The 12,065-nt window shown below is 38.2% G+C and overlaps 1 protein-coding gene across 1 annotated transcript; it reads right to left on the bottom strand.

The window, feature by feature from the left end:
• Positions 1-5,138: 5,138 nt before the first annotated feature.
• LOC143867502 (germin-like protein 8-2) lies at positions 5,139-6,189 on the bottom strand. The gene is made up of 2 exons (XM_077376105.1): positions 6,051-6,189; positions 5,139-5,825 (listed from the first exon to the last, which is right to left on the bottom strand). Exons 1-2 carry the CDS (start codon positions 6,166-6,168, stop codon positions 5,269-5,271), a joined length of 675 nt encoding a protein of 224 aa, XP_077232220.1. The 5' UTR covers positions 6,169-6,189; the 3' UTR covers positions 5,139-5,268.
• Between the last annotated feature and the right edge of the window lie 5,876 nt (positions 6,190-12,065).

Genomic DNA, 12,065 nt, shown 5'->3' with positions numbered 1-12,065 from the left:
TCAGCATTTCCTTCTCCTTTTGTTAATCTTTTCTTAAGAATGGCTACATTTCCACCTTTTGTTTGCCTTTCTCTGAAAATAGTCATTTCCAAGAAAGCACAAACAAAAGGATGGATATGCTGAGGAATGAGGTAGAAATTAAAATTTCACTTGTAATTGTTAAAAAAAACTTATGGCATCTCTAAAAATTTTTATTTTAGTTACTTCGTTATTAAAGATTCTTTGCGAAATCTTAGTTAGATTGTAAATAAAATAATAAACATATTTTAAACTCCTTTTACCATTTGGTTGTTTTTCAAATATGCAATTTGAGAAAAAAAAATGGCGTCGATTTTCTATCGTTGAAGCTGTTGATCTGGTGGACCCCCACTCACACCGAAAGGCCATCCATCATCTACGCTAAAACTATGGTAGGATGATCCTAACCCACTGATGGCAAATTTTTCAAAAAACGTCTTAAAGAATTTAAAAACGATTTTTTCAATAACTTAATATCATAAATTTTGGGGGCAACTAAGACGCCCTTATCTATATATTTGTACCAATATGGCTCCAATAGTATATCTACTACTACCTAATACATCTTTTTTCCCAACTGGACTTTCATTAGGTTGGATAATTTAATTAAGGGAAAATTACAGATACACCCCCTCAAATATGGTAAAATTCCACTTCTAACCCCGTGGTATCAAAGGTACCAAAGACACCCCCTTAGTTTTCAATAATGCTTGTTATATGACGGGGTGTACAGGAACGAATAAATTGTTAGGGGGTGTCTTTGATGGATTTTGAACTATAGGGTGAAAAGTAGGGGATCTACTTAAAAATGTCAGAAAGTTGAGGGGTTGCCTTTGGTACCTTCGATACCACGGGGTTAGAAGTGGAATTTCGCCCTAGTTGAGGGGATGTATCCTGTATTTTTCCCTTTAATTAATGCCCTATTTATCTTGAAAAGGGCACCACTTATTGAGCGGGAAAGGCATACTCTATATGTAGCTAATCCAAGGGGTTTATTCCATATATAAATTAGAGAAATGATAATGGGAATGGCTGCCTTGCAAAAACCAGCTAAAGGTCGCTCCACATTGGTCCATCCCAACAAAAATCATTTGAAAGAGCACAGAAAAATATGAAAATGGCACGGACAGATATTAAATTAATGGAAAAAGAAATCCACCTTGATCAGAAGTCCCAATAGGAGCGCCCATGCAGATGGTTTTTTGCAAGGGCACCATTCATTTTAGCATTTTCGTCTTGAAATTATATATGAAAGGAGGCCAATCCAAAGAATTGCTTATCCAAGGATGTGTATCCTCCAACGACAGAGAACAATGCAGTTCCATGCCACGTCCAGTTTTATACATTTTCAAAGTTTCTGTTCCCACTAATTATTGATTTGTTGAGCTGAGTATACGTCATTTCACTAAACTAGGTGACGAGGTAGTTGTGAACTTGTGATGTGGAAAACCCCCTTGCGAGATTGTTAGATGAAGTAATTAAAAACTTGTGGGGCCCACCTAATTCAAGTCCATCGTATAGTCATCTAGAAAGCATACAAAACTCCTTTTGCATGTTAATTTATTTTTAGGGCGCTGATATTTTCGCCCTTGACGGCCCCCTTGGAGGCTAGTTTCCCTCTTGACAGCCCACTAACTATAAAGTACGATTCCCATCTACTTTTTACCGACGAAGCAGTCATTTCCTTTTTCTCTCCCCTTCCAGGATAAAATCACCCCACTCTACTCTACAGCTGTACAACACTACATCAAGCAAGGTGTAAGCCCAATGGTTTTTACCTTGGCATTCCCATCTTGTTTTGATGATTCCAACACACAAGTGATCATTTATCACTAATGTGTTTGTTTATCTAAGTTGTAGATCATGAAAAATTAAGATCAAGGATGCTTGGATTAAAGGCCAAGAAGCCCACATTGGACCACTAATTGGAATGCCAAAGTCATCAAGCAAGAAGTCATGAAGACTTGAAGACATGAAGAAATTCATATTGAAGACCATTTTTTGTCTTTTAGAATGTAATTGATCCAAACCTAGATTAAGGTTTTTAGAGGCATAATTAAGTTAATCTCACACACCCTAAATAAACAAGTGATTGTATTTGTGTGTTCCAACACCTTGGAACCCTCATAGCAATCCCATCTTGGTTGAGAATTGGAAGCCCAAACAGAATTGAAAATCTGCTCTGCATAGGCTTCTCGGAACTCCGAGAATTATTCTCGGAACTCCGAGAATTATTCTCGGAACTCCGAGAAATGGTTCAGTAGACTATTTTCCAACTTCTGTGTGTATTCTCGGAACTCCGAGATTTTTTCTCGGAACTCCGAGAATTTGCTCGGAACTCCGAGAAATATTCTCGGAACTCCGAGAACACTACAACGGTCGGATTTTGAGCCGTTGGGAATTTTCCAGAAATTACCGTAATGCCACTGAACGGTCATATTTTGTTTTTCCTATAAATATGTGTGTTCTAAACATTCAATATATGAAATCCTAACACTCTAAAACTTCATTTGAATATCCAAGAGTGAATCAAACTTCAATTGTGCCTCTCATCACCATCTTTAGGATTTGGATCATAGGCTCAAATTTGTACATCCATTTTGTAACCCTTGTGAGGGATTTTTCATTTCTTTCTTTCAAACCTTCGAGTGTTGTATTCGGGCGAGTATTCGGAGAAGCGAAGCCCATTCTCCGTGGTGAGGATAGCCACCTAGGTTAAAGCTATTGGGGTGAGGATAGCCACCAAAGTTAAAGCTATTGTAATTGGCATTCGATCTTCGCCAAGGTTAAGAAGATCAAATAGTGAAGCCATCAACGGGTTTGGTTGGTGGAGTGGAGTAGGCCTCGGATTTGAGGACCGAACCACTTTAAATCTCGGGTGCACTCTTTCTATCTCTTTGCTCTTTTATTTGCATTGCACCATTAGATTTAACTTGAATATTGATTCTTGATCTCTTAATCTTAAAATCGGTTTAAAGGTTTTAAATTGGTAGATTCTATTTCTTAAACAACCATATTCTCCCTCCTCATTGTGTTGCCAATCCAGTATAACTTGGGACCCCCCTACATCCCCCCTACATCGGATTTTCACAAGGTAGGCCCCACCATAGGATGATCCAAACCATCCATTTGATGGCCCACAACATAAATAGGTTGCACCCCAAAATATTATAGATCGGAGGTTTGAGATCATCCCGTGGAAATGATTTTGGGGGAACAACCTATTTACGTTGCGGTCCATCAAATGAACGGCTTGGATCCTCCTATTGTGTGGACCGTACAGTTCATTTTGAAAAATATAAGTGGGGCCTACAATTAGGGGTGAGCATTATTCGGTTAAAACAGAATACCCGAACCGAATTGGTCGGTTCGGTTCGGTTTTGGTTTTTTTTTTTTGGAAATTCGGTTTCGGTTTTCTAAAAAAAAAAATCGGTTAACCGAATAACCAAAATTATGGATGAAAACCATTTTTTTTCCAAAAAAAAGTGCTATATGTGCACTCCGTAGGATGATTAAAACCGTCCATTTGATTGATCCCAACTTAATTAGGTTGTGCTCAAAAAATCATTCTGATCGGATGATCCTAGCCCTCCGATCCAAACCGAGATTTTAATTTTTCCCCTCTATTTCTCCTACAATTCGGTTATTCGGTTATAACTGAATAACCGAATTTTTATTCGGTTCGGTTTCGGTTACCGAAATTTGGTAACTGAAATTATTTCGGTTACCAAATTTCGGTCTATTCGGTTCGGTTAAAACCGAATAACCACCCCTACCTACAATTGGGCCTTAATGTTACTGTAAGACCTGAACCATAGGATGATCCAAACCATCTATTCGATGGCCCACAACTTAAATAGGTTTCACTCCAGAATATCATTTTCAAAATATCATTTTCAAAGGATGATCGCAACCCTCAAATCTATAGAGGTTTCTCTTTAGATCAGAGCTTTGGAAATAATATTTCGCGGTGCAACCTATTTACGTTGTGGGCCATCGAATGGATGGTTTGGATCATCCTATGGTGGGACCTACCTTCCTCACAAATTAAAACAAATTAATTATTGGGCCCACCAACAGTTCATGCACGTTGGAGACAGAGAGAGACACCGGATTGGAGTAGTGTTGTATCGGTTAAAAGTAGATAGGAAACATGCTTTATGGATTGGCCGCAAGATACAAAGTCAAAGTCTTATTGAAAGGCTATTTCGTGTGTGTTAAATACATTCAGCAATATAATAAGGTTCTTTTGTGTTCTGTTCTCTTCTGTGTTTCTGTATTACTTGTTCTTTAAATTCTACATAGTGGTATCAGAGCAGAAAGGCTGGGGACAATTTCGAAAGAAGACCAGCACGGGTTCGGTAAGTTGGCAATATGGCAGGCAATACCAATTCTTCAAGTTTTCAGCAAAACGTTCGTTTGTTTAAAGGTGCTAATTTTCAGTTTTGGTCTACTATGATGAAGACATCGTTTATGTCACGTGATATATGAATCCTTTTGAATATCGCGACTTTGTTCATTCGTATATTTTGATCTTAGTTACTTGTGTTTGATCATGCTTGTAAATCTCCACTGTGAACTTTTGAAATACGCAACCATGCTTCTCGTTGCATGTTTCAGTTTCAGCTACATTTTTAGTCTCGGGATGTGATTTGATCCTGTTTGGTTCGTATCTTGGCAAAATGATTCTCTGATTACTCATTCTATGCCTATTTTACTTCACATTGGTCCTTGCCTCCTATTTCGGTTCTTATTATTGTGGCCATGCTTCACATTTCAGTTTCGGTTTCTACATGTAAATTTTGTATGTTCTATTTTGGCTCTTATCGATTTGTGGTAATATGAATCCTTGATTATTTACCTTGTCTTAAGTATACTTTGTGTGGTTCCAAATCACTTGTGATGAACCCTATGTGAATTTCTTTGTGATGAACTATAAAAGATAACCATCAGAATGTGTAGTGTATCCCTCGCTTTAAGTTTGGGCTTCACTTTGACTTTCTGTTTCCCATCAGTGGGTTAGGATCATCCTGTTGCAGACTTCATGATCGGTGTGTGTGTGTGTGAGAGAGAGAGAGAGAGAGAGACGAATTCATGAAAAACAAGATTGTATAGTCAATCAATCCCTTGATTTCCCCAGTGACATACTCAGACTGTATTATTATTACTATTTTAAGAAATGCAAACATCAAGTTTGCATATTCCAATACACTATGGTAGTTAATGCATGGGATCCTTGTCGGTAGTCATCTAGTTTTTGGGCCCGAACTGTGCCTGAAGAAAATCAACTACTTTCTTGTCAAGTTGGAAGGCCTTGGCGAGAACATCATCGGAGATGGGCAGGTTTGATCCGAAGACGGCATTAGCTATGGTGATCACACCTGGGTTCTGACTTGCCAGAGCGGCAATGGCCACCGCATTGGTCTGTCCAACATTGAATTGGAAGTGAATGAGACCTATTGGAAACACAAACACATCACCCTTATTGAGGACCTTTGATATGAGCCGATTTTCGCCATTTTCAAGGTTAGAGGTGACGAAACCAACGAGGAGGGTGCCCTCTTGAACTACAATCATCTCAGTGCCCCTTGGGTGTGTGTGGGGAGGGTTTAGTCCGTAGGGTGCAAAGTCTATGCGAGCCATGGAGATGCCAAGAGTGTTGAGTCCTGGTATTTGGACCACGTTCACTGCGGTCACATTGGACCCAACTCGGTTATTTGTGTTGCGTGGCATGTCAAGCCCTGGAAAGAAGAAATCGCTTGCCTGAGCGAGCATTGGGTCCTTGCAAACCACGCCATTGACTAACACTGAGAAGGAAAAACATCAAAAAAAGATCAGCCAATAAAAAAAAATATAACCCATGCACGTAGGGCCGGTGTCCACACGCAGAGTAAATGCAATAACAATTTTTCTCAAGTCATCTAGCCAAACCCCACAATACCTGCCAAAAATGGAATTGAGTTTGCACAAACACGTGATTATCATGATACTAATGGAAGTTAAATTGAGAAATAAAAAAAAAGCATTTGTACCTGGAGACATATTGTCAGCAACACAAAAGTCCTGTAGAGGACTGGGATCAGCGGCAAAGGTAAGAGAAGATGCCAAGGAAAGGAGTACAAGTACAAGGAGGGGAGTAGCCTTCTCCATTTTATCAATCTAAAGAGGAGTATTGGGTACGAGTGTTTTGATGGTGTGGAAGAAGCTTAGAATGCGTGCATATTTATAGGCAGAGAGAGAGAGAGAGAAATAGATGCATGGCTTAAGTGTCATGTGATTTCATGGAAATGGTCTTGTTACAACTTAATCAATATATGGTTTAACAACTACGCTATCTAATCTATTTTTTTCATCCTAGTAGATCTTTCCCCGCAAAGAATAGAAGCAGTCGTCAGACTCTTTTTTCTGTGAAAGTTGAAACAATCTTTTCGTACCTAAATTATAATGTAACTTATCTGAGTTGAAAAATGCCTGCCCTTTTTTTAAATGCTTAGATCTAAATTAATAAGTGGGGCTTGCCCCACCACCCAACTGGTCATGAGTACAGACAAAGAAAAATAAGAAACAACATATTATGGAGGAAGAAAATCAAAGATCCAATTTACTCCATCTCTCGCGAAACGGTCCGCTACCCTATTAGCCGAGCGAAGGACATGCTGAAATCAAACTGGGTGATCTCCCACATGGTCTCGAACAATGCCTACCCTATTTATACCTACCCATTTGATTGCTAATTTGCAGACCTTTTTTAAGGTTGGCCAATACCACTCTAATTAGGAAATTGATTTTTCCCGACCCCTTTTCAGCATTACCACCTCCTCTTGTTTATCTTTTCTTAAGAATGGCTATATTTCCACCTTTTGTTTGCCTTTCCCTGAAAATAGTCATTTCCAAGAAAGCACAAACAAAAGGATGGAAATGCGGAGGAATTGGGTAGAAAATAAAATTTCACTTGTAATTATAAAAAAACTTACAGCATCTATAAAAAAAATTATTTTCGTTACTTCACTATTAAAGATTAGTTGCCAAAACTTGGTTAAATGGTAAATAAATATATTTTAAACTCCTTTGACCATTTGGATGTTTTTCAAATATGCGATTTGAGAAATAATTGGTGTCGATTTTCTGTCGTTCAAGCTGTTGATATGGTGGACCCCCACTCACATAAAAAATCCATCCATCATCTACGTTAAAACTATGATAGGATGATCCTGATCCACTGATGGCAAATTTATCAAAAAACGTCTTAATATATCATTTCCTTCGGGAAATCGTTTTGACTATTTCATGTTTTCGGATAATATTGTGATGGAATTACCATACCAATCTAATTGTTAATAGGGAAAAGTGTTTCTACACGGCCGAGTAGATACGTTATCTACTCCGTCGGCCAAAATTACAGTGAGGCCCACATTGTTTGGGTCCTGATCGCAATAGTTAGGGTGTGCCAAAAAAAAAAAAAAAACCATAAGATCATCCCAACCCTTCTATTTGTGGAGGTTAAATATGGAGGGCTATGAACCTCCCATTTTTAACCTCCACAAATTGAAGGGTTAGGATGATCGTTTGAAGTTGAGTTTTAGGGCACACCCTATCTATCTCAGGGCCTAACAAATGAATGCTCTGGATTATCCAAGCAATGTGGGCCCACTTTGTTTCATGCGACGTAGTAGACGACGTTATCTACTTTTGACCGAGTAGAAACACTTTTCCCTTGTTAATATCTTTTACATTATAAACTATAATTCAGAAAATATATTGTCAAATTAAGAGTTCTTCTAGCAAACCGTTACTACTTTACAATATTATAAAACAAGAGTTTTAATACAGTGCCCGACGGTCAAGTCCCATGTGGGCGGTACCCCCTTGATATTTGATCCAACAGCAGCCCAGTTTTTAAGAGGAGCAAAAGAAATAAATCACAAGCAATCACAAGAAGAAAACAATATATGCAGTTCACCATAATGGGCTACATCCAACGACAAGGTAACACAGGTCCATTATTTCAAACCAAATAGCACAACGTTACCTCCACACTTGTAAAAACCACCGAAAAACCCTTCTCTCCAACCTTCTATACAATCACAAAAAACCCCCAAATCTATACACTAAGTATGAGGAGAAATCCCCTTAAAAAAACCTCCAACATTATGCTAGGGTTGCAAGGAAAAACTAATGGAAATGAAGAATGAAAGAAGAGGAACACACCCTAAGTAACCAGGAAGAAGAAACATGTTTTCGCCTCACCAGAGAAGCCCTCCTAGAGCCCAAAGAGAAAACCCCTCATTTCTTGTAGTAACCTTTTCTCCTCTCAAACCTCTCACTCTTCTCCTCCTTTTTAAAAACCTTTTTCTCTCTTGCCTTTACAAAACCATATGAGAGAGGCATGGAAAACATCCCACTTAAAAGACCAAGTGAGACCCGCTCCAAAAAAACAAAAAATGAAAAAACTGGTGCTCATGCGTCACCATTTTAACAATCTCCACATTGATGCATAATCATCGGCATACCAAGTCTTCCTTCTTGAGACCGAGAGAAGATAAACTTCGATCTAACTTTTCTCCTTGAACCATCGTTACGATCATATCCACTACATTCTCCTTGGTTCACACTTTCAACAAATAGATCCTTCCATCAGACTTCCTGAATGTAGTGATATTGTACCGATATATGTTTGGTCCTTTTGTGATTAACCGAATTCATGGCCAAACAAATGATGCACATGTTATCACAAAAAAATAATCCATGGGTTTTGACTCGATGCCAATCTCACCCATCAAACCTTGAAGCCAAACTACTTTCTAGCAAGCTTCCGCTGTCTCCATGTACTCGGCCTCGATAGTGGATAAGGCAACCGTTGGTTGCAACTTTGCCATCCAACTAATAGGACCATTCCCATTAGCATAACCCATAATAGATCTTCCTTTGTCCATAAATTATTAAAAGTTAAAAAATCAAACAACTACACAAAATTTCTTTTAATTTAAAAAATCATTCGCATTTAAGATAAAGCTCATGGTACAAAAAAAAATGATGAGAATTTCACATTCTGCCCTAAATTTTCTTTTGCATATGACGAAGATAATTATACAATCTGAACAGATAAGTGTAAATGCCAAGAGTAAATCTCTTATATCTTATGTGTTTATAAAAAAACTAATAAAATTTCGTAATATAAGCTATTATATCTCTCATGTCTTATGTATTTACATATGGTCTTATATATCTTATAATTAGGATTTGTAAATGGTCCAATTTTTTTAAGAAAACTCCCCAAATTTTGAAGAGGAATCCATATCATTCTGATGAATTCGCTAAGGGTGCGACTTATTCTTGTTTTTAAATAATAATCCCTACCATTCTTGATCTTTTAAAACATTCCTAAAATAGATAAGTTAATGCCGCTAATCTTTTTTTTTTTTTTAAATTACAATCATTCATTTTCATCCATTTATATGCCATAAATTTAGATTCTAAGATTGTCTCACAATGGAGATTTTTGAAACAATGGTCCATCCGCAATCGGGCCAAATATATGAACGCCTTAAACAATCAAATACGAAGGGGCATAATGTGTAAATAGGTTAATTTTAAATTAATCGTATCTACAAATAGAATATTAAGGAATTGCCTCTTTAAAAGTTAAGTAACTATATCGTGTGTGAGTGTACGTAGGGATTTGCTAGCATCCATCAACAGACCATCCGCGATGTGAGAGTTTGTCTTCATTCACGAGGTGGCTGCCCTCACATACAACAGCGCAGCCGTAAAATGGCTTCTGCGATGAATGCTAGCAAATCCCTATGTGCGTGTGCGCCAGTGTGCTAGTGCGTGCGTGCGTGTGCGTGTGCGTGTGTGTGCGTGTGAAGCATTAGAACCTTGTAGTCACGGCCCTTATAATTAATATTTTCCATGGCTTATTTTTATATAAACTATTAGAACCTATAAAGTATTAAAAAAAAAAATTCTATCACCCGAATTTCTCAAAGTTTCACCGCCCTTTATCATTACACTTTACATTTATTTCGTTTTTAACATTTAATGATTTTAATGCTGATAGAGAGAGAGAGAGAGAGAGAGAGAGAGAGAGAGAGACGGCCCTTACACTTGTCATTTCAAAGAGAAGGAGATGGGGCTAATGGTTGTCAATTCTATATATGATACGTTTACATAGTGGACTGCTACACATATGTCATATTTGGTTTAAACAGCGGACTACTACACATATGTCATATTCAGCAGACATTGAATTGGGGATTATAGGTATTCTACTAGCCCACGCACATCACATGGTAAGATACAACTCAATAAGAGAATTAAGGTGGGAGGTTATATTCCTTGGGACGAGAGTGTGTATATCTTCATCTTTGATCCAGGTGGACTAATTCCCGGGTGGAATTTATGTGAACTCAGGGCCGAGTTCTTTCTAAGAAGGCAAGTGTGATGCACTACATCCTTTGGTGCATCTGCTTCACCATTACTTGCAATAGTAATGTTATTATACTATTGTCCTTCCATATTTTGTTATATTTAGTAGTCATCATTATTAATCATTTGATTATTATACATGTCCTTTTTTAGTCTCTTTACCATTGGGGGTTATGTTGGTTGATGTTAGTTGTAAGGGCTGTCTATATGAAGCCAATCTCATTTCATTTCTGAGAATGACATTGATTTGAGAGAGAGAGAGAGGCTCTTCTCCTTTATTCTTTCTTTCCTTGTTAATGAATTGGAATTGTAGACTAGTGTTATAGTCCTTTTTCTCTTCATTCCATTATTTTCTTGTTGAATGCATGAAGAAGAACTGATCAAGATCAGTTTGTTATCACTGACAGATTTAAACACACTAGCATCTTCTTCCTTGAGAGATCTTTCTTAAGGCTGGCAACGGGGCGGGTCGGGGCCGGATGTTGGGGTCCCCTACCCCTTGCCCTATGCGGGGAATTTTCCCCCTCCCCTTCCCCTCCCCACTGCGGGGATCATGGGGAATCCCCCTCCCCTCCCCATGGGGAATATCTAATCCCCATCCCCGCCCCACATCCTTTGGGGACAATCACTTTACTTTGTTAAATGTTAGGTTTAAAACTAAAGATTTACTAGGGACAATCACTTCAGGCATGTTGCGGCTTGGCTGTTGCATGTGAGAGTAGCCACACAACCCACACAGGCTAAGATTTTGTCTTATTCATTTTATTAACCTGGGGACAACGATGGTTGCTCTCAGATTCATTTAATTGATCGATAGTCCCTAGCAGATCCCTAATTTCCAATCCCACTTGCCAAAAAGTACTGTACGTGCCACACCATAGGAAGATCCAAACCATCCATTTGATGGGCACACCATAAGAAGAGGAACACACCTTGGAAAACCAAGAAGAAGAAACTTGTTTTCGCTTTACCACAAAGCCCTCCTAAAGCCCCAAGAGGAAACCCCTCTTTTCTTGTCTAAACCTTTTCTCCTCTCAAATCTCTCACTCTTCTCCTTTTTTAAACCCTATTTATCTTTTGTCTTTAAAAAACCATATGAGAGAGGCAAGGAAAACATCCCATTTAAAAGACCAAGAGATACCGACTTCGAAAAAAGAAATAAAAAAATGGTGCTCATGCGTCACCATTTTAACAATCTCCACCTTGATGCACAATCACCAGCGTGCCAACCCTTCCTTCTTGAGACTGGGAGAAGATAAACTTCAATATAACTTCTCTCCTTGAACCATCTTTATGAGCATATCCACCACATTCTCTTTGGTTCACACCTTCAACAAATAGATCCTTCCATCTTTAATGACTTCCTAAATGTAGTGATATTGAACCGATATATATGTGGTCCTTTGTGAAAAATTGAATTCTTGGCCAAATAAATGATACTCATGTTATCACAAAATAAATCCATAGGTTTTAACTTAATGCCTCGATAGTGGATAATGCAACCGTTGGTTGCAGCTTTGACATCTAATTAATAGGACCATTCCCAAACCTAAATATATAACCCGTAGTAGATCTTTCTTTGTCCATATCATTAGCATAACTTGTATCAACAAAATCAT

This window comes from Tasmannia lanceolata, unplaced genomic scaffold (assembly GCF_043159265.1).
Source record: "Tasmannia lanceolata isolate RefF3 unplaced genomic scaffold, GAP_Taslan_0.1 ptg000257l, whole genome shotgun sequence".
Taxonomy (NCBI): Eukaryota; Viridiplantae; Streptophyta; class Magnoliopsida; order Canellales; family Winteraceae; genus Tasmannia; species Tasmannia lanceolata.
The sequence above is the reverse complement of the archived record's forward strand: the minus strand, read 5'-3'. Positions and strand labels throughout refer to the sequence as shown.